The 27,048-nt window shown below is 42.4% G+C and overlaps 1 protein-coding gene across 7 annotated transcripts in view; it reads right to left on the bottom strand.

The window, feature by feature from the left end:
* The window catches only part of aplp2 (amyloid beta (A4) precursor-like protein 2), a 52,493-nt gene that overhangs the window by 19,122 nt on the left and 6,323 nt on the right, over positions 1-27,048 (bottom strand). For all 7 annotated transcript variants that reach the window (XM_044204144.1, XM_044204145.1, XM_044204142.1 and 4 more), the window contains exons 2-4: positions 8,534-8,707; positions 6,308-6,437; positions 667-779 (exon numbers count right to left, since the gene is read on the bottom strand). In XM_044204144.1, coding sequence (XP_044060079.1) covers positions 667-779; positions 6,308-6,437; positions 8,534-8,707 — 417 coding nt within the window. The remainder of the gene's footprint in view (positions 1-666; positions 780-6,307; positions 6,438-8,533; positions 8,708-27,048) is intronic.

Genomic DNA, 27,048 nt, shown 5'->3' with positions numbered 1-27,048 from the left:
GCTGCTGAGAAACTCCACTGGAGCAGTCGAGGATTAGCTGCCCTGCTTAAGAACATCTCAGTGGCAGTTGGTGAGGGAGCTGAGATTGTTTTCGAGTCATTTTTCTTACCCAGATTTTCCCAATGGTAAGATTTATTACTGCTTGGCTGTAACAAATTTGTTATCGACTGTAGGCCGCACTATCTAAGGCTGCAAGGCTGCAGATGATACTGGGGTTCATTTGTAATACGTGTCAGAGAAGAGTAAGAGTCAGTAAGCATGAGGCAGGAGAGACACGAGCAGATGGTTGATGGGCTCAGTGAGCTGCTGCTTGTACTTTCGTGGTCAGAGTGGACCCCAGGGGTCGGCTCTGGAGCTGCCCAGGGGGGATTAGCTGCATTACAGCCACACCACTAATCTGATTAGGAGCTGAGAGAGGGTCCCAGTCAGCCTGTGATCAGAGGGCCTCAGAGACTCACTGAGACAGGTGGAAAGATGTTAGGGAGGGAAGAGGAAAGATTGGAAAGTAATAAAAGTGTGACCAGAATGACTGGGAGAAGGGACTAAAAATTAGTTTAGTTTAATTTCTAAACTCTAAATTGATGCTTAAGACTTCCTCTTTCCACAGGACTTTTCGTTTCCATTGCTCTGCTATCTCTGTTTCCTATAGTGTAATTCCTTCCATACCTCTTTGGCCACGCCGTGCCACTGCTGATGGCTGACGCACATGTCCATACGCTCCTTGTGGAAGAACTTGCACTTCTCTGGAACCAGAAGCACGTCACTCACGAACTCGCCCACTGTAACAGCAAATCACACAGACCAATATGCCTGTTAGTCACACTACCAATCTGTCAAAAAAAAAAAAAAAAAGACTCATCACTGGTCACTGCTCAACAACACTGCCAGGGTTAGAAACAATAAATCGCCTAGTGGGACTAAAAAAGGAATAGCAGATGAGATTAGTGAAAAAAGGGCATAATTCAATAATTCATAGCTGCCTGGTCCTTTACATTTCATTACAGTGGTATAACAGAAAGGGCATTTGACACTTGAACATCTGTCCGCGCACCTGAAGCCGAGAGGGATTCATCCCTCTTCTATAGCTGCATCTGTAACTCTGCAATCAAAATGGCAGGGGAGAAAATCAGGTTTCACACTGTGAGTCTTTTTAGGTGGTCCAGACTCTTCCTGTGAGTCAGTGATATCATTTGCTTGATGAATTCAATCAATGTTTTATTCATAGAACGAGCTGACAGAAAGCAGATTTGGGGGAAATAAAAGACATGAAAGGCATCTTCTGAATTCCTATGAATAGTTTCAGGTGGGAAACCATGTGGGTGTAAGCATATGGTGCAGGGGTCATAAGAAAGATTAAAAAGGACAGCGACTGCTGATAGGCTGGCAATGTGACAAGGCATTCAGGTAGAAACGCTGCCATCAGAAACAGATGGAAAGCCAGGCGGAGAGAGAGAAAGGAAGAGAGGGAGGGATGAATAGAAGGCTGGCTGAGGAATGGGCGGACTGAAAATACACAAATGAGGGTCTAGAGGTTTCACAACAAGGGCTGGGAGCTGTCCTTTAACTGCTCATTTAGTGGTTCGCCACGACCTCGGCCTGAAGCGGAGCTGCTGGAGCACTCCATATGAGCCAGGCGAAGGCAGAGGGTGAAAAAGCAGTGTTTTGGAAAATGAGAGGGTAGGATAGGAAGAGGAGAGCTGGAAATAGCAGAGGACTCAGCAGCTGCTTCTCATCTCCACCCAGGAGGTACAGTAACACCCACCCACACAACCCCCCTCAACCCTCCAGACCCTCACTGTCCTGCTTCTCTACTTTGTGCCCACCACCGGTGAAAAGTAACTAAGTACATTTACTCAAGTACTGTACTACAGTTTTCCTAGTTATCATTAGTACTGAAACAGTCAAAATTGTGATGGGCCTTTTTCTGACACTTTAAAGACTTCTCAGATACAGACACTCAATTCATACTTCTTTTACTACTTCTAACTCACTACATTTTAGAGGGTAATATTGTATTTTTTATTCAATCTATTTGACAGCTATAGTTGCTTTGCAGATTAAGATTAGAAGATATGAAGAAGATATGAAGATATGAGATCAGCTTATAAAATATGATGCACTGTTACAGCCTGCCTAAAATACCCAACAGTATGTTAAGTAGATAAAATGAGCCCCTTCCTGAGTGGCTGTATGCATTTAAATACAATAACAGAATAGCCCAATCCAATAGAACAACATAAGATAATAATAATAATAATAATTAATAATAACACCTTTTTGCTGATAATAGTTCTTTACTTTACTCCATGACTTACTTTGTAATAGAGTCATTTTACGTTGTTTTATTGATACTTTTCCTTAAGTAAATGGATCTGAATATGTCTTCAATCATCGGTGCCTCCTCCCACTAACTCTCCCTCTCTTCACATACAGAGAGACTGAGAGCGCTCAGGGAAAAGCATCATGACTCCCAGTAACCCTCAGCTCCATATCCTACACACCAGATGCTAACTGATTCATTCACTCACACACTCTCTCTTTATTTTATCTCTCTCTCTGTCTCGTTCTCTCACACTCACAGGTTGCTTTGGTTGTGAGGCGGAGTGGGTTTCAAGCAGACGCCGTATGCAGTCACACTGCAGTGGGTGATGGATGGTGGTGTTTGGAGAGCAGCTGTGCCTCGCAAGCACTCCTGCTCTGTGTGTTTCTGTTTGTGTGTACTTGTGCAAGTGTGTTTATTAGAGCATATACTCCTCTTTCTCCGTGACCTCCTCTCCACCTACTCTATTCATCTGTCCTTTCCTTTAACCTTCTGTCTATCAGACAACCTTGCTAATACTCTCCAGTCCCCAGACTGGCTACACTACATGCATCTAGAGAGTGTGAAGGTAAGAATAAACCCAATGTACCGATGATACCTTCAGTACTGAGAAGTGGTGAATTCAATTAAGCACCAACCAAGATCTGCTTGTCGACAGCATGCTATTGTGTTTCAAGGACTTTCCAAATGCCTGCTGTAATGAAATTTAGTGCAATCAGTATGAGATTTGAAAATGCAAATAACATGCTCAGTGCACTTAACGATTCAATCTGTTTTTCAGCACTTAACTATGAGGTATATTAACGTGTATAGTTAAAGAGTTTGAGATATAGATGGAAAATCAGCTTCTCAGCTTATAATCATTCAAAATATTGGAGGTTTTCTACCATTAACAAACATTAAAGATGTAAAAAATCTTTAACAGCATTATCAAACATTATTCAAATATTAATAACTCAGATGTAGTTGTTGTCTAGTGTTAGTTCTTGCCATTCAGTTTGAGAATGATATCAGGTTCCAGTCTTGTGCTTTGATTTTTGGCAGTGTGGCTACCCTTTTGTTTACATTTGCATCACGGATTGTGCCTTTAAAGTGGAAGAAATCTGACCGCCACCATGAAAGGGTTACATGGGGGAGATATGACTAAAACCAGGGAGGTAGCTGTAGGTTGATGTTACATAATGGAAAGAACATTTGCATTAAACTCCTGGGTTCGACTTCTAGCTCATGCAATGAACTTTTTCGTTTTCAGCAAACATCTATAATTTTTAACTACAGGCAACACCCAAGCCTTAACCAACGCTGTATTACTTCCCTACACCTTACCTTTAGCTAACCTTTCACATTCATCATATACTGTCACATAATCTTATAATTGTAGGAAGGGGTGTAGTCGTATCCACAACACTGTGTTTCAAAGTTCAGGCTCATTTCCAGAGGCAAATGAGTGCACAGAGCCAGAGGTGTGGTGCTCTGAAACAAGCCCAAGTTTGTAACCATTATCAACTTATTCACATTCACAAGACTCAGCCCCTCTTGATGATATCAGGAGTTGTCACTGTGTGCCCTGCCCTTCGTTAAATCAACAGGCTTAGTCAACAGGAAAGGCAAAGTATGTGTCATGTCCGGAAATATTACTAACTTAATTCCACTTCTCACCAAAACACAGCCTTAAAATACCTTGTTCCTGAAAGGTCTACAAGGTAGAAAGTAGCTCAAAAGTCAAGATCAGAGCTAAGAATAAGCCTCAATATGCCTGAAATAAATGTGATCTATTGCTGATAGCTACCAACAGCAATAGAAGTTCTATATATAATGTATCAGAAATTAAATGTAAATTTACCTTTTGAAAGATCCTTATAAATTTGTGTTTACCCAGAAAGTTATTTCTTTGCATGCATGCTCTTTTTTGCCAAGAAGCTGCTGCAGTCTGTGTTGTCCCAGTAAGTTCTGCCCCACAATTTAGTCATGGTGTAACAGTCTGCCATCCACACTAACCAGCAGCACCAAAGTTAGGGTCATCTGCCACTGACTGTTCTCACCGTTTCAGACATAATAATAAAAAAAGTCTCTAAAAATAATCCTCTGCAGTTTGACAAAGACATCATGCTGCAGGGATTAGAGTGCCATGGAACAAAAATTACATTTCTTTGCAGAGTCATTGTTTGGGAACAGGAAACATGGTGGGATTGTGGCTCTATGACTGAGCCTTTTTATGGAGAGATGGGATACAGCATAACCCATCTCTCTCTTTTTACACTGAGCTCCTTCCTTAGAGCTTGCATTATTCATATAAACCTATTAACTTGACATGGGTGCTGGTCTGGCCCTTTTAATCATATCCTTAAATCTATAGCCCACCTCCCTTTGGTCTATTTCATTTCTTTTTGATTCTACTATAATTAATGTACACTGATGAATATAAGGCAGAACCTCTGATGTCCATTTCTCTGGAACACTATGTGAACATCACAAATAATGAATAATTCAAAAGCACTCTTCATTGCACTTGATATGATAGAGGGGGCCTGACAAATAATGGACTGTAGAGGTGAGGCACGGTGAGGTGGCAGAGGCATGCCGTGGCTCGTAGCCTATGATCAGAGCCCTCCAATTAAGCCCCTAACATGCTCCATTACATAATTAAGCAGAAACCCTCTCAATAGCCCCCTTCTCGCCAACACCTTATGTTCATCTCTCCTTCTCCATCTGTCTCCTCTGTTTTCTCAGTTCAGACTCCTCATTTGCAACCCAGCAGAGCAGCAGAGAAGGCCTTCGTAATTTGATGGGGCATGAGTGCGCAGGCCTTTAACAATGATGACAAAAAATGTGCAAGAACAAGCAATGAAGCTATTTAATTATTCCAGTGGAGGTAATGGGATTGTTTTAATTAAATGGCAGTCATGGCATTTTTGCTGAATCATAATATGAGGTTGTTGATGAATGCAATAGCTGGCCACAGTGAAGACAAGAGGACAGGGGCTATCAGGTGTGGTGGGTAGTCAGAGGGAAACAGCTTCAGGATGTAAGATGAGAGCAAACTGGGGGAATTTTGGAGACCGATTCTGCATGTGAACCTCTCTCATCTGTAGTACTGTCTCAGCCACCGAGTGGCCAGTCCAGTTGTGGTGTTTGCTGTCCCATGAATTTCCCAAAAGCCTCCTCTCTGCATTTGCCAAAAATGCTCTTGAACGGTAGCCCATTTCACAGACGAGTGCAACTGCTAATAGCTTTTTCATCCTGGAAAGCGACACAACTCAATCAGCAAGAGGCTTTCGGACAGAGGAAAGGTGCCGGTGTGTGTTTGCGGCAAAGAGGAAGATGTTTTTTCCTTCCTGACAAAGTACAGTGAGGAACCTTATTTCATAACTCTAATTCTCTGTTATTGTAATCCTCAGAGGCAGCAGGAGTGTGCTGTGTTTTTGTTAGTTAGGGAGCACAGAAACATATGGCAAAGTCTGATGCTCTATCTGACATTTAATAAACCAGAATATAGCCATGTTGCCACTGCTGATTACAGTGTTGCTGCAGGAAACAGAGGAGGGGGAGAGGTGTGTATGATGGCACAGGCGAATGGAGAAATGGGGAGTAATAAAGCAGGCCTTCTCACAGACCTCCCTCATGCTGACCCTGTGTGTCTGTGTGAGTTTATGGCCACTGTCTGAGGGGGGAAATAAGATTGTGCTTTACTGCTCAACAAGCCTTGCCAGCAATAATAGCTTTCCCCCTTAGCCATCCATTCTGAGAGACATTAGCTCCCATCTAGCCTGGATCTGATCAATCTGCAGGTCAAGGCCAGGATTTGTCAACTGAATCAGACTCCAATATTGCTCCATGTCACCTCTGCCTATGGCTAAGATGTATCATAATCGCTTCTTTCTCTATGTTGAATGAAGGGCCACTATAGACAATGGAGAACACCTGATATGAAGGGCCATTCACAGCCCTCTATAAGTGGTTTCCCCCAGCCCTTGAACTACTGCTTACCTAAGCATTTGTAAGGCACCACAATATGGGCGTGCCCTTTGCACACCTTCTTCTCCTTCTTGCACCAGTTCTCAATACGAATTGGCTGGTTGGCTTCCACCACGTTTGTGATTTGAAGCTCAGGATACATCTGTTGGAAGAAGAAGCAGAGTGTATATTAAATAATGAGAGAGGTATTTTGTATGTGTGTGTGCAAGTGAGAAAAGGTGCGATAAGTAGAGCTTCAATGGGATCCTTTAATCCATGCTTTATACTCTCTAGATGCCATCTGCTCAGCCACGTAAGAGCACCCAATTCACACTTCCCCCAAATGCCATCAAAATGTCATCAATAACTGCAACTGAAGCTTGTGGGAAGCTGCTTGAAAATGTACAGCCCTGCTTTTTTTTCTTGCACAGCTGCATAATAAACCATGACAGTAATACCAGCAGCCTCTTGGGTTAGGAGATATAGTAGGAGGAACAAGTAAATAAGAGCAAGGATATCCATGTCATGGAAAAAACATGTCCTAAATTGTAAAGACAGCTAGAGAAAATGCAGTCACAGGTTCTGCTAACTGAAATGCCACCCATTACACTGTAAATAATGTCTGTCTCTCAGGAACAGCTCAATAGCCTCTCAAATGACAAATTACAGTGAAATGAAAACTGACTTTTTCCACATCACTAGCCAATTCCCCTCAATATAACCTATTCTCATCTCATAGAACTATTCAACAATACATTTCCACATATTTACTATTATCTCCCCTACCGGGGGGAAGAATATGATTCATGTGGTGGCATAAACAAACAAAAGTGCTCTGATGCTAGCAAGGCTATCTTGCTAACCTGAATCTTGCTAACTTGTTTATTTCAATAAAATTAAACTTGGCTCGTTTTATGAGTTGTTTCCCCAATATTGTTAATGATTGGTAAAAATGTGGTGGGGTGTTAATTTTTTTTGGCTTCTGAAAGGAGGCATGACAGAAAAAGTTTGAGAACCAGTAATTTAATTAGTAGCTTCATATTTATCATATAGTCATGAAAATGGCAAGAAAGCAAAGTGTGTTTCCCAAAATGTCCAACTATGTCACATAATTTCCTGCTCCTAAATTATGATAAAACTGACATGCTGGTCATTGGCCCTGCTCGACATAGACACCAGTTTGATCAAGTAACAGTAAATCTCTCAAAGTTTGACAGCCAAGAATCTGTTTTATGTTTGATCCTACCCTCTCTTTTGATCAGCACATTAAAGAAATCACCAAGATGGCCTTTTTTCAACTTCGCTACATAGCTAAAATTAGGTCTTTTCTGTCCTTGGCTGATGCAGAAAGCCTAATTTGCACCTTCCAACTAGAAAATGTTATCATATTACACTAATTTTAGCTTCCCTTCATTGGCTCCCTATCCATGTCAGATTAGACTTTAAAGGTGCTTCTGATGACTTACTAAATTGTAAATGGACTCGCCCCTTCATATCTGTCTGACCTTCTTAAACCTTATATTCCATTCCGTGCTCTCCGCTCTCAGAATATGCCCTCCTGTCTGTCCCCAGAGTCAGCAGGCTGCAGGGCCTTTTCCCATCGTGCCCCCTTCATCTGGAATAACCTTCCTGCTGATATCAGACTCTATCTGACTCCATTGGGACTTTTCATCTCATCTCAAAACTCTTTTTGCCTTAACCTTCAGTTAGCTGCTTTTTTAAAATTACCTGTTATTATATATTATTATCCTTACCATTATCCTTCTGGTGGGTTGGTCTCAGACTCAATTAATCTATTAAGCCTAGTATTTATAGTCCATGTTTGCAGACAAGAATACTGTAAACTTTCTGAAAACTATTGCATCTCTCTAACACTGTTTGTGTCCCACAAGCACAGCAAATCTTCTGCCAGTCTTAACATCTAATACTCAACTAGACACCATAAAATTATGATATTTAAATAAAAAAAATAAAAAACATATTCAAATCTACATCTGGAACAAAATTGAAAATTTGAAATCTCACATTGCCTGACCTCTGTTACATCAAGCTCATAAAGTAAAGTAAAAGAAGGATAATGGCACCTCTGTACAGGGTGGAGCACCTCCGCCCTCAGTTCTCCCTAAAGTCATTTAGCTATGATGACAACCCACTTTGTCAATGCCCTTTTATAATTGACTTTGGTGCTTGAATTTCAACACCTCTATGAAACTTAGGAAGGAAGGAGATTAGAGATGTGTCTGTGTCACAGTGACTCACCTCCTGGCAGTACTGCAGCACACCCTCTTTAGTTCCTACGCAGCTCTTGGTTCCGGATGGGTCAGGTTCCCAGCGGCCGGTCTGAATGTTGACATGCATGTTGAGCTTTCCGCAGAACATCGCCACCTGTGGCTCGGCCACGGCAAACCCTGTGCCTGCATTGGCTGCTAGCGCCTACAGAAAGACAGAGAAAGAGAGTGGGAGAGATGGGGGTTAATGCAATCAATCATTATAGAACCCATAAAAGCTGGGAAGTATTGTGGCTGACACACTTGAGACACTGTCTGCCCAACTTGCTTTTCTCATAAACTTCGTTATGAGCCTGAAACAGGGGCCTGCTGTGAAGTCTGAACACATAAAGCAGGTTCAGCTCATGTACTGCAATGGATAACTGTACTAGATGTGATGGAGCAACTTCAGAACTGCCTGTCAACGCTTGGCTGCTATTGTAACTCAGCGCTGCAGTACTGATAGAGCAGAAGACAAATTAACTACACCTTGGGAATGTTTGGCTAGGTTGATGGTTAAACGAGTAGAGGTTTGATTGGATTTGTGCACAAGGTTTTTTTGCTCTGATGCCCATTGAGTGACTGAGAGGCTGTACACAGAGCCAGAGAGAAAAAAAAAACTGCAGTCCGTCGTGCCTCACAAACCAGGACATTCCTAGTTGAGGGCAGAGCTTTGCTCATCCAGGCCTCCTGGGACTGAAATCTTTCCACAAAGAATGGAACATTTATTCTTCAAGGTAAACACTGATGGTTCCTATTCTACTATCAGCTCTGCTGTACAGACACATATGAACAATAACATAAATGATGAGATACCACAGGATTTGTTAAAAAATGTTTCTGTGATTTCCTACCAGCAGGAACACCCAGTCTGCCTGCCTTCGCTCAAAATAACTTAACACCACTCACTGATCAGCTTCCACACAATTGCCTTTCAAATGACACTGTGTAGTGCTAACATCATTCAACTTATCAGCTCCTCATTGTGACAATAAATCACGGCCTGCCTACACTCACCTGATGCTAGGGGTGTCAAAGCACTGGAAACTCTAACGAATCAGCGAGGCGATGTAGCTCTGCATGCCAAACTATCCCAACACACACCAGGGAGCCTCCAGACAGGAAGTGGAACGGAACTGATCCCCTCTTGATTGTCATAATGTCATCAGGCTGAGTAAACAGGCTTCAGCCCAAGAGAAAGATCAAGGGAATGTGTGAGGACTCAAATGTCTGACTGTTTGCTGGGTCCTCAGCCCTGAGGAGACACCGACAGAGGTGTCCTCTGCAGCGCAGAGCCAAGGAGAAAACAGCTGAAGAGGGAGACTTGAGAAACAGTATGTTAGACAAAGCTCTCTGTCTAATTCTGCGCAGGCTCCTGGGCTGATAATAGGCACAGAACAGAGTAGAGCGAGGACAAAACAAGTGCTGTGTAATCAGCAGTTGGCTGTAGCGTGTGATGAGCCGCAGAGCCAGCCAAAGCTGAGTCTGCACGCATACACACACACACACACACACAAACATAAACTGAATACAGCTCCAGCAACACACACATGCATATATTCAGCCGCACAAGCACTTTGGTGCCCACGCAAACACACAAAACTCACAATGATAAAACACACAAAAAACATGCATACAGCCACACAGGCACATGTTCATCCATGTAGGCAAGCAAACACACACTGGACTGTCTTGATTTGGTCCTAGAGGCACAACAGCCTCAGATTCAACCTCATTTCCCCTCCTTCCTCCATCTCCACGTCTTTCTCTTGCTCCACTCCGCCCTCTCTGCACCACCACAGGCTTGTTTGCTCTCCTCCCTCTCATTCCATTGTGAGATTGGCTCAGGGTGTATGAGAAGCAGAGAGGTGGGGAGGAAATGAGGGACGCAGAGAAGCACTTTAGGGAGGAAGACAATTGAGGCAGTGACAGCCTGACCACGACTAGACTCTGCGGCTGTGGAAAAACTGGTGTTGGGGCCTTCTCAACACCCCTTTGACTACTAAAGTGATAAAGTCTCAGTGTGTCTTTAATAAGTTCAACAATGGCAGTCGAGGCAAGAAAAGAGCTGCTCGTGGCCAGACTTGCACAAAGAAATGGCGCCATGGGGGGCAGCAGAGAGCACAAGAAGTGACACACACACAAACACACACACACACACACACACACACACACACACACACACACACACACACACACACATACACACACACACAAAGAGGGCTTGAGGGAGAACAGCAGAGGTCTCATCTCGAAACTGACAGAATTTTTATTTGGTCGTGACTCAGTCTTGGACAAATTTATTTCAAGACCAGTTGAGCACACAACTGGACTGTCATCATCACAATTTTTTACATCATCCAAGACCGATTTGTTCAGTCAGACAGTAAAGGCCGGTGAAATGGAATCAGAAGAAGAAAAATGAGAAGAAATAGAAGTTACTCTTCGACCGGGAGATGTGGCTGAATACAAACTACAGGCCACAGTTAGCTGTGGATCAGAGGTTTGGTCTCGTTTTTCTTTTTACTGTGATTTGATGTAACTGAATTCTTCTGTAAAGGTCACATGAAATATCTTTGACAGTAATTTGCTTCCGCGGTTTGTCGTGTTTCCACATGAAACAGAGGTTTGGGGCAGGTCTTCATGCCGACACTGACTTAATTTTAAAGTTCAAAAGCAGTGAAACAAAGACTGCAAAATTGACACTGACAGTAGCCCTTGTGGATCACTTGTCTTAGCTTAGTTGGTTGATCTACTTCTAGTGCAGAAAGCTGCTGATGATAATGATGATCCTGGTGCAAACCAACACCCAGATTTACACCACAAGACTCATGTAACTGTAGCTTGGTAAACCTGAAGATTATAGAAAGACAGGAAGGGTTGGTTGGAACGCCCTAAGAACTGTAATCACATTTTACTCACTGGGATCAAAAAGATGAGTCATCAACAACATCTTGACAGGTTATGGGAAGAGAAAGGGGTGGAATGTGGATGTAAAACCATACAAAAATGTATCTTTTGAGATTTTTTTGACAGATAATGATAGTTTTCAGAGACATGGGGTAATAACAAGGTATTTCGTTAATTGTTTTCCTCTTATGAGACCCTTCTATCATGTATTTATCACTACCATGTTGAACTGTATTGTACTAAAATATCTAAAGCATTAGCAGATAAATTTACCATTGACTGCTCTGGTTTCTCTCAATTCAAACTGAATAAGCTCTGGTTTTCGTCTCATATGCAGCACCGCACACACACAAACACACAGCTACTGGAAAAATATGCCACCACACCTAACAAGCGTAAGTCATCGAGTATCCATCTCTCATTACTGACTCACTGTGAGATGTTATATCATGTGTAAGTGTGAATACCTGCTGCTATGTGAAGGCTTCGCAAGTCAGAGGGAGAGACAAAAAAGGGAAAGAGAGAGTGGAAGTTGGGAAAAGGGAGAGGGACCTCAGGCAAATAGCCTAAATAGACAACAGCAGCAGGGAACGTGTGCTGATTGACTTGATGTCACGGCTTGACATATCATTCTCAAAATGAACGCAGACTGTAATTGCAATAAAGGATCATTTAGCTTGTTTTCACTCTTTACTGCAAACACACACTAGTCTGTCGCAGCTTTCCCAGTCTGCCTCCAGCAAACAGACATGTTTTATTAGCCTGCTCTGTGTTCCGAGCCAAGTTTCACATAAAACAAGCTAAGACACGACAGTGCTTGTCGTGAAATAACGCATGGAACGTCACATGCACACACAAATAAACACTCCTTTTTTCCTTGTAGCAGATAAATATACCTTCTGAGTGTGGATCTCTAATGAGCAACCCAAACACACACACACACACACACACACACACACACACACAAGAGGTAAATCTGTCTTCTTTTCTAGTGGAAAACATTACTTGGTCACACTTAAAGCAGAAGAGTGATGTTATTTTGAGTTACAGCTCATTTACTGTCTACATCTAGTTTACATTACACCGTCAATCATTTTGTGATGCATATACAGTATATATTTTACTTGATTTTCATTGTTGCAATACATCCTTCACACTGTCATACCTATCTTAAAAATAATACATATACATGTGAGAGTAAGGTTTTGTTTTTTTGCAGGATTATTTCCCAGTGACTTTCATTTCTTGCTGTGAGTGATTGACAGCGAGCTGAGAGTAAATTAATGCATACATATGAAAATGCTGAACGTAGGTGCAATAAAATAACGATAAATCAGAGAATCTTTGACAAAACAAATTAAGGCTTTACATTTACAGTGATAGATTATTCAGCTAAAGCAACTTTCCAGTCTGCGGAAGATGTTTTTTGTACTGTACAATAATAAAAAGGCAGAAAATGGTCTCTTCAACAATGCTGATTGTATGCAGACACCAGCAGGAATAATAGAAAAAGGAAAATGTAAGTAAGACTACAAACTTACAAACAAAGCACAAGTAGTATTCCCTAATGAGGTTTTAGAAAAACCCTCCCGGGACCGGTACGGGTCAGTTAGTACATGACTTACCACACAGCATCTGGGCAAGATCCAAAGAAGCTAATCCAATCTGTGTATTTGTGTGTGTATAAGGGTGTCAGTGTGTGCGTGTGGTCTCAGGTCAAACACTCAGGGTAGCCTGATCAGCAGTGTGTGAGCCCAGGACACACACCAAGAGGATAGTGGGAAAATGAGAAATAAATAAACAAGGGCCATAATTTTCAAAATTCCGAGGTTTGAGCCTTTGTGATGATCCTCCAATACAAACACAGAGACCGTAACTTTGAAGTAACCAAAACAAACTGTACACAAAATTCCTCTGTGAACAGTCTTATGAACAGGTTAGGTGGTCGTTCCTGGCTGCATTTCTGACAAACATATCTTCAGGTAAATTGCCTATGTTGCATACAAAAACAGCTACACTGTCAACTGGTCTATAAACCTTGTAGGCCTCTCTGAGCGGTGGCAACTAGTCTAATTTTGGCAGAGGTATGGTGAAGCCATCCTCAGTCTAGCCCTTATAAAAGCAGCTCCAGAATGAGGCACCAGTCAGGACATGTGGGTTCCCAGAATGCTTAGTGTCCATGTGACTCTGTAGAGAAATGCCTGGCACCGTTAATCCACCTAATCCTTCCCTGTGGTGACTTAATACTTAAAACAAGATAGGCAGTGGTGAGAAGGCCACACACACATGTACAGGAATACAATCTACATGTACAATACATAAAATTAATATTGATTTCCATTTCTTATTGCTTGCAATAAAAGGTGTTGATGTGTATGAGGGAGCAGTGTTCACTGCAATTACTGTGTTGCGCTAATATATGGAGCGGAGCAATTACAGGATTTTTATTTCTTTATTAGTTTCTACTATAGCTTTTATATAACATTGTTTAGTATAGCATGTGCTTGTTTATTGTATCTTGTGTTTGCTGCTTCTGTAATGACTGAATTTCACTGTAGGATAATTTCAAAATGCACAACATATATTATTTAATGCCCCATAAAACTAAATAACCACAATATGTATGCAGAAGTTTGAGTCATTGTTCAAAGAATACTTTGCCAGGTGATTTCTGGTTGTCTAAAGACATGAATACTTCTTGATGTTTTCAACTGTTGGAGGATGGAGGATGGTGAAAAGGAGACATTTTTATACCCTTTAATAACCAGTAATTTAATCATTACTGTGAGTAAACATTAGTGCAGAAGGATGTGGGGCAGCCTACGGCTAATGTTGGCTCTAAAGTAAAGGAAATGGATGGGCTTTGGTGTTTATTGTTTCTCACGTTTAAGAATTTAGAGTGCAACTTAACTCAAGCTGCACTGACTGCAATGTCAGTTCTGACATGAAAGCTGCAAACGCAGGATTGCATTTGGTTCATTTTGTGACGATTTTGGCACAGACCAGAATTTCTAAAACAGACAAAGATCTGTACAGAGTGATTTGAAATATAGATGAGCATTAAAGCTCTAAGCACGTTTTGCTTATTCAGATTATGAGCTTAATGTGAGTAAGACAACCTGGTTAAGATGTTTACATGAGCTGACAGTTAAGCTGGATGAGAATCACAATACAAAGGTGTAATGTGACATGTTACAGGGACGAAAGCTGGTACTTTTAGATGCAATTTATACACAAGAGACTAGGAAAACATCATCAAAGCAAATATGACGAATTAACAGGTGGTGGATTTTATTTTTCTTGGATAGAACAGTTTAGAGCCACAACTATCATTTTCATTATCGATCGACTCCAAGGTAACATCTTCAAATGCCTTGTTTTGACCGACCAACAATCCAAAACCCTAAGATAAAGCTGTTAAATCGTCTCATTTGAGAAGCTGGATCCAGACACTGTTCAGATTTTTTACTGGTTTTGTTTGGGAAATGACAGATCAATTGATTCTAAAAATAGTTATTGATTATTTTTGCAGGTCCATGAATTTCAGCTCTAGAAAAGGTAGAGTTATATTACCAAGTAACCAGAATGTCAGACAATATATCAAACAGTATATTTGTCTGGTCACTAAGTGTTCATGCTGAATCTATGATCTATATAAATAAGCTTACTTGTTATATTTTGAAAATGTGACTTTTATATGTCTGTACATTACAGGCCATCATAGATGCTTCCCTACTCAGTGATGGAGGTCAACAAAAGTCCTAAAATCCTTGATGCCCCTTCAACTATAGATCAATATCCATACACACACGCAAACCCACACACATGCCAAATGAGGTTGTGACACTGAGGATGTTACATTGGTGTGACTCTCCCAGTGGTGAAGCCCATGGGAAGGCCGGGGCCTGAGCCACTGACACAAACTGCTCACCAGCAACAGATAACAGATGAGAGGGGGGAGGACATTCAGCAACAGAGAGATAGTGATATTGACCAAACACCTCCACCACCTCCCACCCTCAAAAGGGCAGACAGTAAAAACAGAATAATAAAAGGGAAAAAAGGAAAAAGGTGTCATGTTCTTAGACTCCGAATCAAAAGGGCAACCCCTCACTGCAATGCAAATGAGCTCCTCTGTCTGAGTGAAATGGCCTTTTGTCTTCACCATTTGAAGTGTCTCAAGACTACTCTGGAATTGGCCTATGAGTCACTGCTCCAAACCCACAAAAACACTCCCACAGTTTGGGGAACAGTGGAGTCTAGTCAGTGCCACCTTCCCTCCAAAGACAACGACCTAAAGCTGTGAAATTTACAGTTCTGTATACACTCTGTGTGGGATTCTTCTTCCTCTTTAAAGAGAGATGTCACTCACTTTCCACCTCTTCTTTGAAAATCAGTCTCTTCTCTTAAAAGTGACAGTTCTAGGTGGAATGTGCCTATGTGTTTAAAGATCCAGTGTGTACGATTTAGTGGCATCAAGTGGTGAAATTGCAGTTTGCAAACATCCCCTTCCAAGCGTGTAGGAGACTACGGTGGGCGCGAAACTCGCGAAAGGCCCAGTCTAGAGCCAGTGATCAGTTTGTCCATTCTGGGCTACTGTAGAAACATGGAGGTCTCCGTAGAAGGAGACCCACTCCCTCTGTAGATAAACACGGCTTATTCTAAGGTAATGAAAACACAACGATTCTTATTTTCAAGCGATTATACACCAATTAAAACATACTTATAAATATTATATTCCATTTCTGCCAGTAGTTCCTCCTAAATGTTACATACTGGACAGTGTAAAAGTAAAAAATTTGTTGCCATATCAAACATTTTCATACAGTTTCAACACATGTAAATAGTGCGAAAACAATTTACTAAATGTGTTCAAGGAAACCACAAGATTAATCTGTAAGCTTGTGTGTGTGTCCTGTGTTTGTTAGAGTTTGAGGTGACAGGGAGGCACTACACAGAAAGCTGAACATTATGTTTCTGTTCACTAGCAGTCACCTCTGCGTGGCTCATTAACCTCCCATCATTCATAGCTAGACGGGTCCGGACAGGAGAGGAAAGTCTGCTGTTCCATCTGCCCCAAACTGTCACAGGGGAGCGGAAAAACTGTCACCACACACCCAACGCCCACTGTGGAAGACAATGTCACGGCCACGACATGCCGGTGCCAGCCAGGGTTCAGATAGTAAGCCTATTTGTAATCCTTTCTGCTCAACTTGTGCTTGATTGAACATGCTTTTGTTAATGAGACTGTGTGTAGTTGTTCCAAAGTGCGAAACACTGAAAGCGCCATTGACGCAACCATGTCCTATATTTCCTTTCATGTCTCAAGCCAAAAGAAAATTTTTCCGAAGGGAAATGAAGCTGATCGAGCTAGAAGAGTTCAAAGGTTCTTGGGGAGACTCAATACAGACATTTCTACCTGTTTCACTCCTGATACAAGTGGTCGGCTATTAGATTAGCTTGTTGTCTTTTCAGTAACTTGTTTTGAGTTTGGTATTAATTGATTTTAACTGTACTGCTCTCAAGTTTATTTGACTAGATCGTCTTGTCTGCATTCTTGAGCATGTCTCCCTTAAAGACATTAAATTGAATAGGACCTAATGAGTTGAATGTGCTACTTGTGTTTGTGTTGTAGCCACTACTAATACTACTACAACTACTACTAATAATAACTAATATTATTATCATTATAAATGATTAAAATAAGAGAATACATTGTTACCACTCCAATGTTTAAATATACACATAAGGATACAACGTATAGAAATATGATTAAAATGGTCAAATTGAGGGAAATAAAACAATCCAAATGTTTATCAAAAGTTAAAGCCCATCTCCCGTAAATCCCTTTGATTCCTATCTCAAAGCGGATGTTGGTATTTCTGAAGAAGCATAAAAGTCATTAACAGTCCTCGTTAGCAGACTTTTGATGATATAAGCTAAGGTTTTAACAATTTGTACTTAGACTAGGTAAATGGAAATGGACTAGGTAAATGGAAATGGACTAGGGTTGTGAATTAACTGCAAAGTAAATTGCATTCCCTTGCAACCAACATTGTGGTAGTTATTTACTAGTGTTAATATTCTGTTAATGTTCCACCATGAAATAAACCTGACAGTTTCCAAGGCAAGCTATAATTGAGCTGCAACTTGATCTCACTGAGTGTTGCCCTAACGTCACCATGCTCAGTGAAGGGAGATGAACAGAAACGAGATGTGTTCGTAATTAAGCTCCAGCTAGAAGATGCGTAGCAGCTCGCTGGTTGCAGGGTAACAGTTGTGGTGATTGAGTGGCACAGGTCTGCCTGTGTGTCAGGGGGAGATAACATGGCCTCTCTCCAGTTTACAGCAAACAGACATGAATGACGACTTGTTCAAATGACCCATCACTATGGAAACCTTCTACAAAAGCATCCCAGCTATTCACACAGAGGAACACTGAGGCTGCCGAGGACAGAGGCAGAGGGAAATAGAGACAGAGAGGAGGAAAAAGGCGAGGGCAAAATAGAGAAATAGATTGAAGAAGTGGAGCAGGAAAGAGGGGAGGAGGGAGAAGAAAGCAGGGAGATAGATAATCACAAGCTCACAGCGACAGAGCGGGAGGACAGGAAGGAGAAAAAAGAAGAAAAGAGGACGGGGGATTCAAGAAAGAGAAAAAATAATGGAGAAAGAGGGAATGAGGCCACAGTTGTGAGAGACTGGCATATGAGACAGTGTGGCAGAGAGGGAGAAGAGATGGGAGGCGTAGAGACGAAGATTGTGTGAATGGCACAGAGGGGGACACTCACAATAACAGCTGCTCTGCCCTGTTTCGTGCATTCAGCAACACTACCTCCTTGTATGCGAACACGAAAATGACCCTCAGCTCCATAGGTTCGCACATATCTCCCCTGACACACACACACATAGCAGCATACAGTACACAAAGCTAAGTCTGTGCTCAGTCCCCTCCTGAACAAAAACTGGTGCCCATTGCCATGGCAGTGTGCATCAGTGTGTTCAGCAATGTCGTGCCCCATGACGAGCTGACACTGCACCAACAGCCAGTGGTTTCTCTTGAAATATTTACCAGACAGTAAGTCACAGCTTGAGTTCTGAGAGGAATTGTTAGACTGCGTTTTTAGGATGTGTCGCAGTAGGTTAGTGTCACACAGAAAATTCAAGGTGAAACACCAGAGTCTGGGTGAAAGTCAGTGTGCAAGTCCAAGTTCACAGTGACTGCTTCTGCAATTTTATGTGACCAGGAGAGGTGAAGGATTGTGGGAAGTAGGGGTGTAATGAAAGGTGCAGTTCCATGCACTCGCAATACATTTTCCAAAGTTTAACTAACAAAAAACTTTTACCGTTTTTTTACATTATAATATTAGCATTTCAGAACAACTGTATGTATTTACAAGCTACAGTCGAGAGTTTACCTGGGAATAAATCTCACACTACCAAATTTACACAAAGCTTCCAGAGATTTCCGATTGTAGCACTATCAAGCAGCAGGGGCCCTGTTAGTGGGCCTTAACAGTCACTCCACATTTTTGGTCAAAGCCTGAAAATTCAGCTCTTCAAGAAGAACCTCATGTCACACTTTCACTGCCCAATCATATCCTCTCTCTCTAGTCTCCCCTGCTTGCTATAAATTGCTCTCATAAAGAAGAAGTCTTTGACATCTCTCCTTAGCTCATATTTTCTTTTTTCTCTCTTAAAAGATCACTGTATTAACACCGGAATATTGTTGGGGCACTGTCGCTCTCACCCCTGCACTCCTTACTGTAGGCTGCTTGTAATCATTGTGATCTTGTAATTATTCTATGTGTTAATTTTAAGTGGCTTTGGACAAGAGTGTCAACTAAAAGCCTGCCATGTAAATGCAAATGTAGTGAAGTGGAGAGATACTAGGCCAAGAGAAGAGAAAAACAGTGTTAATTAGAGCAAAGTACTTTTTTTTTTTCCAGTGGCACACTGCCTTTTCACTGGGGAGAAGGTGTGTCTGGGCTATTTATAAGCGGCTCCTGTTGGTGGGCCAGTAGGGTCTTGTCTTCCAGGCCTGCCCTTGCCAATAGAGCTTGTTCAGAGAGAGATAAATAAACTCGAAAGCACGAGGATAACACTACGTGGTTAAGTGGTATCATCCTAATTAGAACCATATTTCATCTTAAGAGGTTTTGTAAATGAGAGCTCAGAGGGAATTTTAAGGCAAAATACATCTAACAGGTACTATATTAATGAAAAAAATCTGCCTGAAGACTGACTAAAAAGGTAATAACCTGCTTGTGTGGCATTAATTTATTTTCAGTGTCAAATTAGGGATTCAAAGTGATTCTGATGTGCAATGGTGTGCTGTCACAGCGGGTTCACACTGCAAGTATCATTACTTTATTGTGGGTAGTGCAAGAGCCTGGAAAAATCTATGCAAATGATTTTATCTTTTGTTGTTACGATTGCAAGGTAAACAGAAAAATACGGTGTTCACGGCCTAAGAGTTATAAGTGCAGGACAAGAGCTTTCACCTGTTTCCCACCTGTGAACATAATCAATTGCATTTGTTGGAATGCACAACCACTACTGGGGAGGGAGCTAGGGAGCTTAGCTGATCACTGAGAAAAGTTCAAGTGTGTTGACTTGTTCACAAACCACACATAAGCCGAGTTTCGTTGGTCACTGAGGTCTGATAGAAAGAAAGAAATTGACTCCAAGGTTCTTGTTTTCCTTGTTTGCTTGCGCTGTGAATGCACCGTTAGATTAATCAGTGAACATCTTTGTGGGACACTTCACAGAAAACGTGTTATGTTCGGGGATTTTCATAAGTGAGGTTTTACTGCATGAGTGTTTTACAAGGAAACAAACCAAAGAACTCATTAACTCATGCAAAGTGCTGCTCAGATATTTATAACGTAGGTCCAAGTGACCAAAGGGTAGCTAGTCATGGGAAAAAAAACGTCTGTTGGTACAGATCGCTAAGCCGCTCTGACATCACAGGGCAAAGGTCCTCACTTCTCCCCATTTTAAACCCTTTCCCCTCCATCACTTCACACAGTCTTTTCCCTCTGACAAATTTTCTCAGACAGTGTTGTCAGTGTTTCTCAGTGCTGTCAATAATGTGTGGTCTTGCCATCTTTGTCTCAGCTGTTATCTGCGGTGTGTCAGACAGACAACACAGAGCTGCTGTTCAGATGCCTGCTTGTGAACATGCGCTGAGTGCCTGGCGGCCGACATCAGGATGTCTGCTGCATCTTGTGTTTCATTATTTTTTTATTCTGAGGGCAGGGGCTGCCAGTGAAGCGAGGAGAGCAGGGCAGAGCAGGAGCAGGAAGGGACCGAAGAGCCATTTCCCCCACGGCCTCTCTTGACACAGATTTCAGGCTGCACGCATCTCTGCATATTACTCTTCCCCATCCGCCTCTCGAGCCCCATCACACACAGCCTTGCCGGTCATCCACAGCCATCATAATATTGCATTTGGTTTTCCCTGCCTACCTGGTTAGATTAGGTAGATACAGAGGAGATTGGTTTGCTGGCTGAAGAGCAGGAGGGAGCGAGGACAGGGGATGAAGGGGAAGAGGAAGCAATGGAACAAATCTGTTTCGATTCTGCTCGGAGTGTACTATTTGCAGTATATGCTGATGAATTTGGGAAGAGACACGTCAAGTGATACCAAGGGCTTGACTACAGCTTCCTTGTTAGTCCAATCACTGTCAAGAGATGTCGGGAAAGAGGCAAGGAATGCAGGAACAAAGACAGGCTGAAGGGGAGAAGCAGGGCAGAAGAGTGTGACTATTAGCCAATAAAACATGGACTCTATCGCTGAACTATCTCAATAATTATCCATCATGGCAAATGTATGCTTCTCTCCTCTGTTGGCTTGTACAGAACAGCATCGAGTTGTCACAACAGCTTTAAAAAGATAAATAAAAATAGCACAAGGCTCTATAAATTGTTGATTGCTACTTAATTGCTGCAATTCTGACTGAGGTTTCTTTTTTAGAGGGGTAATTGAATTTGAGCATATCACGAAATGTCTCATATGCAAATACAACTAAACAAGCCAAAAATTCTGAGTCTAAGGTGTGTGCTGTTGTTTGCAGAAAAGGTTGGTATATCCATTAAAGTCAGTCAACAGAGAAATAACTGATAACTGTGTGCTACGGCGATAAAGAGATAATTACACTGAGGGTTTTACCCAGAGCTTGTTGTTTAGTTGCTAAGCTACGCAGGTGCATGACTGCATAAAAAAGGCGCTGGAGTGTAAAAACTATTTCTTGCAGGAAGAAGATAATTGCTTTTCATTTTGCCTTAATGACTCGAGTACTGTGATGACCGAGGTCCATTTTCAGGTGAATTTTTTGCAGCAGCCTCACAGCTGCATGGTGTGCTGACGATAGGTTTGAGCATGCCTGCCTCTTCTGCAGAGCTCCTGTCAGTACAATCACCCATTCTTCCCTTCTGCCCACTAAAAGCTCTCTGCATGAGCAACCCCTTCAATCGTCCATCTCCCTCCTTTCATCTCTATTCACTTTGAGCACTCTAGACAACTCTTTGTGCACCCTTCTCCTCTTGCCGCAACTATCTCTATACATTTACCTCTCCACCTGCTTCTCTCTCACTCTCTCAGTCTGTCTCCCTCTCAGAGCCATGTGAGCTGGCGACCCTCTCAGCCCTCTCTATCCGGGCTTACCATCCACGTGGCCTAGAGCGGATTACATTCTTGACATCACTGTGCCAGATGTTTATGACTAAAATAGATAGAACAACTAGCCTCAACACTAAGTCAAACAATGCATTTAGCCTAAACTTGACACCCCATTTCCTTTTTATGCTTGAGCAGGTTCTTCTGTTCTAATAGGAAAGATTTGCTTTTGCCTAATGATCTCCCCTGTTTCCTTTCTCTAACACCTCTCTCTTTAATTGGAATCAGAGCTGCTGTCTTCATTACTTTATTCAGGAGACTAAATTGACTAGCTTTCTCTTGTTTTCACTTCAGTGCCCCCCTCCCCCAGTTTGCGTTTTTCCAGTCTTCCTCCTGCAGCTTCTGCTCCCAGTGCTGCCAGTATGGAGATCAAATAGCCGAGAAGCCGCCCACTGTAACATACACATTAGCATGATTAAATTGGCTATTGCCTGTCCATTTATTAAAAGCCTCTCTGTGCTGGGTGGGAGGCCCATCTAGCCGATGAGTAGAGTAGGAGAGGCATAGCCTCTGCGTGTGCGGGTGTACATGGTGTATATCGCTGTCATGTGTGGGTCTAAGCCTGACATCACCAAGGCAGAAAAGTTAATGAGGGTTGCAGGGGTATTTCTGACACAATGCTGGCTTTCTGTGGGGAATTTCAGGTGATGTGATGGAGAGAGAGCCTGTTGAGCAACGATAGCTGGGCGGGAAAAAGTCGGCGGTGGGCTAGGCTCTGGCAGTGGCTACACAGGAGATTTTGGGCTTAGGCTATTGTTAGACGGAGCTCAGTTTGTTTTGAACTATGGGCCTGTGTTTTCCGCGGGCCGCTTTATGTGGACGCTGACTCTTTCCCCACTTTGCACTGCACTCTCAGCAGTTTAAAAGAGGAGGATTAGACGCAAGAGCGTGCCTCTCTCTCGTCTGCCGGAGAGCACAGCCGCCTAATCTCTCACGCTGAGGAGAGGGGATTTGGAAGAAATGACCTGTGCTCACTTCACTTTCTCTTGCTTCTCTTCCTCTCATTCCCTCCAAGTTGAGTGAAAATACAGTGCTGCATCCTCCCGCTTTTTCATTTTCCTGCTGGATGACTCTACGCTCATCAGCATGCAGCACCACGCGGCTGCTCCTCAGGGCCAGGCAGGCTGGCAGACAGGCAGGCAGACTTGTCAATAAAGGAACAACAGTAACGGGGAACCTCAGCGAGGCCTCCAGCCCTGTCACTGACGTCTCTCTCTCAGCTGCCTGGACTCCCTCAGTTAATGAGCACGTAATTGTTGAGCAAGCAAAAGAGAAATTAGGGAAGCGAGGAGGGAAAAGCGGCCATGAGGTGAGAGGTGTAATAGAGAGATAGTAGAGTGAGAGGAGAGGGAGGTGAGGAAAGCACAAGGACAGAATGTTCGAGTGAACAACGTAAGACATAAAATCGCCAATTTGCAGTGAGAACAGTCAGCAGTGAGAGAAGAGGGGAGGAAGAACACTGTGTCTAAATCAGAGGGACTGTGGGGGGAATGCTGCTCAGTGGGAGATGACATTGAGAGCAGGCAGGAAAAAGCAGTTTCAAGGACAACATGGAAATATCACGTTCAGTCGCTACAAGGCAGCCATGAGTTGTGGTGAGGCCATGCTGCAGCAGGAGAGCAGCCAGAGAACTACCGGAGAAAGAACGAGATCTAGGACATGCAGCGATGTTTCCAAAAGATCTGACAACATGAAATGATAGTTGACAGATGTACTGCGTGGGAATGCTGAAAGAGAGGAGATAGTTGTTGACCTTACTAGTACTGGCATGATACCAGGGGTTTGACATTGATGCCACACCTAATTCAAACATTTTTGGATTCTATACTACAAAACCACACTAAAAAAATGCAAACATTAACATTTTACTAACACATGTCTATAACAGATTTTGCACCATTTGTCAAAAAATAATGGACAGAAAATGCATTACCAACAATTTGATAATTGTTTAAGTCATTTTCTTCAAAAATACCAAAATGTTCTCTGTTTCTCAAATGTAAGGCACTGAAAACCCACGCACTCTGAATCTTCAACAAGTGTTAACTGTGAGACAGCCTTTATCATTCACATATTCCAAATTCACATGTACTATAAGCCCTGTGGAGGTAATGTCAAAATGGATTTTCAGCAATATATTGAATGTTTAAAAATTCAATATTAAAATAATTTTTCATCACCATCGTACAAGGTTGAATTACAATTTTTAAGATTACTCACTCACAGTTATTTATAGACTGCTGCTGAGTTTGACTCCGGTCCCTGCATGCAGTGCCACTTTCCCATGACCACCCAAGCTGATTTTAAATGAATCTGTGCTCTGATTGCAGAGCTCCTGCTCCTTTTTCTACCACTGAGCAGTGGAACAGAGACACAACCCACATGTCTGCATTAGCCTGTGATGCTCTAGGCAATGCAAGGGAGGCCATCTTTCACAGGGGAAAATGATGGATGTAATGTAGATATGCTTATCTGTCATTAAGCCCTGCTCTGCCCTCCCTCAGCTTCTCTTCAGGGGGAGGGCGAAGGCATTTCAATCAGACTAGTGAAGAATATAACCTAACTCTAGTGAGACATGCTGAGGCCAACAGCTAATCAGCCATTTCTCTATGGAGAAGACACAGACTTCGCAGCAGGAGCATCCGTCTCTAGACCTGTCTCGCTTTTTGTCAATCGTCTGACCTTGCTCCCCCACCTCCTGTGTCTTTCCCTACAGTGTACGGCCCAAGTCGGACCCCTCAGCAGCATCCTACTACTTCTCTGAGAGAGATCCCAAATCCAAACCAGCACAATGACAGCGACTATGAGGCAGACAAATCTCTGTACCCTCGCATGACTGGGCCGCAATGTCGGCCTGTCAGCTCCCAGCACATCAATAATAGCGCAGTGATGCTAAATAGGTTTCTGAAACATAAGGACGAGATGTGATGAACACTGAAGGGAGCGGTTGGGGGGTAGGTGGGGAATAGAGGGGGTTGAGTCTGGTGAAGGCGGCTAGCTGCTCAGAAAGCTCTATAATTAGCTACAGAAGATCAAATGACTTTTAATGGGTTTGTCTGAAAACAGGAGACTATTTCAGATTTGTGCTTGGAGCTATATTCATATCTCATCAAACTAATGGAATTCTCTAGAGTACTTGATTGGTTTTTATCTCAGATCAAAATGGCTGATAGAGGTGCGCAGCTGCAGCATTCATGAGCTGCAGTTTTGTAATGAAAAAAGTGCCATTTCAGGGTACTATTATGTAAAATTACACATTATGTCAAATGACATGAGTAGTCCTTCAACTCGTGAGCTGACAGCACTCAGAATTCACGGTGTGATGCCCAGTCATTGTTGCTATAGGAGACATTTCTCACGGATGTCTCAGTGTGAATGGTCTTATTATAACTTCTTGTGACAGATAATAGAAACCTCTCCTGGTCATTAGTTAGAGAATTAATAAGAGAGATACCACAAGGATAATATCAGGGTCATAGCTCAGCCATTGCCTGATCTGGGTGGAGGGAGGTCTGGTGCAGAATGCTAAATATGCTGCCTACAATTAGGCCCTGAGCATGCAGTAACACAGCACACACACACTGATTTGCACAGTGTGTGTGCTGTGTGTACTGCATGCTCAGTGAGACACGCTTGGGGAACTGTCCAGTGCAGAAACAATTAGTTTGATTAGACTGATCGATTAGTTGATCAACAGAAAATAAACTGATCATTTTGATAATTGATTAATCTATTAAGTCATTTATCAAGCATTTATGCATTTGCTGGTTCCAGCTTCTCAAATGTGAGGATTTGCTGCTTTTCTCTGTTTTGTCATTGTAAATTGAAGATTGTTGGGTTTTGGATTGTTGATTGGATAAAACAAGAAGACTGCAACCAACAACCTGAAGAAATCATCTTGGGCTCTAGGGCCTTGTGATAAGCACTTTTTACAATTTTGTGAGTTCTCAATTCATTGAAAAAATAATCAACAAATGAATCAATAGTAATAATAATCATTGCTTGCAGCCCTACATCTGTCTGTTCTACCTTTTTGACTTCCGGTTATTGTTTCTGCATAATAAAACTGTATTCCTGAAAACTTGAGTACAGCTGATACAGGGGAAATAAAGTGAAATACAAACTGAGGCGAATAGGGAGTTGCTGCACATGCTCTTAGTGACATTATACATGCCAGAGTCTGTTTGTGTGTCTATGAATGTCCTTTATTTCCCAGGGTTTCCTGCAAGCATTCAAGTTACATTAATTTCCCCGACTCCAGCATCTGGGGTTTTCTATTTTAGACTGAGGAAATGATGTCCAAGAACTCTAACTCTCATTTATGTTTTGTGTTCTCCTTAAATTACACAATGCACAACTTTTTATTGCTTCTGTGAGGGCAGGGAGGGGATCTGCAGGCTTTGGCACTTCATCATGCACACCTCTCATTGAATTAATTACAGTGCATGAAGGTAGAAGCTTAAAGATAAGTAGGGGGAGGAACTCAAATGAAATGTTTTAATCTAATTGCTATTACAGGAACAAAAATCAGTTCTGCCTCGGAAGTCCAAGGTGTAATGCTAGCTTCTCCCTTTCCCTCTTCCCTCCTTTGAAGGTGAAATCTCCCCCTTGTTCAGTCTGTGTCCCAAGTGGACCATAGTACAGAGCTGCTGTTTGCCCTTGGCCACCTTCTCCTTGAGAAAGTGCTGTATCAGACAGGCTGCTAACAGGGCCGTCACATAGCTCGAGTACCAGCGGCGGCGGCAGCAGCAGCACAGGCCTCTCTCTGGGGGTATACAGTTACACTGCACTGCTTCTATCTCTTACCGTTCTGACATTTTAATTTACCCCCACTCTCCTGAGGGGAAAAAAAAGAATAAACTTAAAAAAAATAAATAACAGGATGGACTCCTTGCATTGGTTCTAGTCTGGCTGATACC

The sequence above is a fragment of the Siniperca chuatsi genome, linkage group LG7 (assembly GCF_020085105.1).
Source record: "Siniperca chuatsi isolate FFG_IHB_CAS linkage group LG7, ASM2008510v1, whole genome shotgun sequence".
Taxonomy (NCBI): Eukaryota; Metazoa; Chordata; class Actinopteri; order Centrarchiformes; family Sinipercidae; genus Siniperca; species Siniperca chuatsi.
This window is presented reverse-complemented; position numbering and strand designations above follow the sequence as displayed.